The 1,684-nt window shown below is 33.9% G+C and overlaps 1 protein-coding gene across 2 annotated transcripts in view; it reads right to left on the minus strand.

The window, feature by feature from the left end:
* Window positions 1–1,406: 1,406 nt before the first annotated feature.
* LOC122636777 overlaps window positions 1,407–1,684 on the minus strand; it is a 1,781-nt gene continuing 1,503 nt past the window's right edge. For both annotated transcript variants that reach the window (XR_006329041.1, XM_043828390.1), the window contains exon 5: window positions 1,407–1,614. Coding sequence is in view for 1 of the 2 variants with exons in the window: in XM_043828390.1 (XP_043684325.1) it covers window positions 1,612–1,614 (3 nt within the window). In the remaining variant the exon portion in view is untranslated. The remainder of the gene's footprint in view (window positions 1,615–1,684) is intronic.

Raw genomic sequence — 1,684 nt, forward strand, 5'->3', positions numbered from 1 at the left:
AAATTATTTTGTATGATAAATCTCCCTCAGATTCATTTCAATTCCCCTTTGACCGGTGCCACCGTGGAACGTCCGACGGTCTTTCGACGAACTCTTTTCAGCAATATAGCACATATCCTATAGCTAAATCCGCTCACGTTTGAATCCTTTTATAAAGGTAAATTACATGTCCTCGTAGCACCCTTCCAAGCTTTATAAAACAGCGCCACGTTGGTCTTTCCAAAGTTCGTCGTCAAGCACGAATGTTTTCCCTTCTTTTTCCTCTTCTTACGTATTCTCAATCAAATAATGAACGCAGTATGAGATCACACAAAGACGAGGACGGTGCTCGAAACAAAATCGATAACTTATAGTACATCGGAGAAACGATACTAAAGATGATTTAAACATCGTTGATGATCTTAGATAATACAATACCGCCGATCGATACTATATGATTCGTAGTCCGCGCATAAGATATAAGCATACGGATTTTTCTTTCTGCCCTTTTTTCAAATTCGAGCTGCGATGTAGAGCGTTATCAACGCACATGGATCGCTACAAAAGCATGGAAATGTTAAAGAACAATTGGATACTCGTACTGATCAATTCCCCCGTGATATAATCTACATTGTGACAAGAAGAAGAAAATGTATTTTTTGCACGAACAACCCTTTTAGAAGCGATTCACTAATGTGTATATCAACGCGCATAAGATATCTGTATTATGAGAAATTATCAAGAAAAAAACTAGTTTCTTTTGATTGAATATTAATATTTGCTATCGATAAATCGATAAAAATACGAGGCAGAAGCCTTGTTTTGTTTGCAATATGTAGTCACGCAATGTGCATCATTTCCTATGAGTTATTTCAAAAGTTAGTAACGAAAAAATAATAACTCGTCGCATTAAAAGGGATTGACCGAGAAACTCATATCCTTTTCGGTCTATTAGGTTCTTTCAACCGTTTAATAGGAAACGTTGACTGACCTTCGAATGAAATACGTAAAAGAAAAACATTGATATTACGAAAGGAACATAAATATGAGAAAGGATTTTCTTTGAATTCCTACGTTTTATCATAGCGCAATAATGCAGTGAAATGAAAATTTAATGTTAATCGCATACTGTTGCGCATTATGGTATATATTGTGAAGACGAGCTGCACATTAAGCAAACATTGCATTTGTACACAAATGTAGTATTACGGTTAATCGAAATAATCTTTTATATAATCCGTATTTAAGAAGTATATATTGCTATGTATTTTACTTTATAAAAAAATGTTCCTTCTTACTTCGATATATTACGATGAATTCAAATGTACTTTGACGAAGCTTTTCTTTGAAGAAATTAATTTATAAAAAAAAATCGTCCAATTTTGCTTCCATTTAAAGCTTTTCGACGGACGTATATCTATTTAGCGAAATTATAATCTGATCTAGTTACCAATACATGAATATATCAATCAAGCAAAGGAAAAACCGATTATCCATTATCATACCAACCTCTATAGCAACATCACCTTGCGGTACATCACGATCGGAAGATTTAAGAGATTTTTAATCTACGAGCAGTCGCTAACAATGCTCATTCTTTTGTTAGATTTTCCAACTGCTTCTTGAACCACTCTACTGTTTTCGCAATCCAATATTATAAAAGGTGAAATTCTTATGAAAGATTGAATAAGATAGGTGACAAGAT

This window comes from Vespula pensylvanica, chromosome 23 (genome assembly GCF_014466175.1).
Source record: "Vespula pensylvanica isolate Volc-1 chromosome 23, ASM1446617v1, whole genome shotgun sequence".
In the NCBI taxonomy this organism is placed as follows: domain Eukaryota; kingdom Metazoa; phylum Arthropoda; class Insecta; order Hymenoptera; family Vespidae; genus Vespula; species Vespula pensylvanica.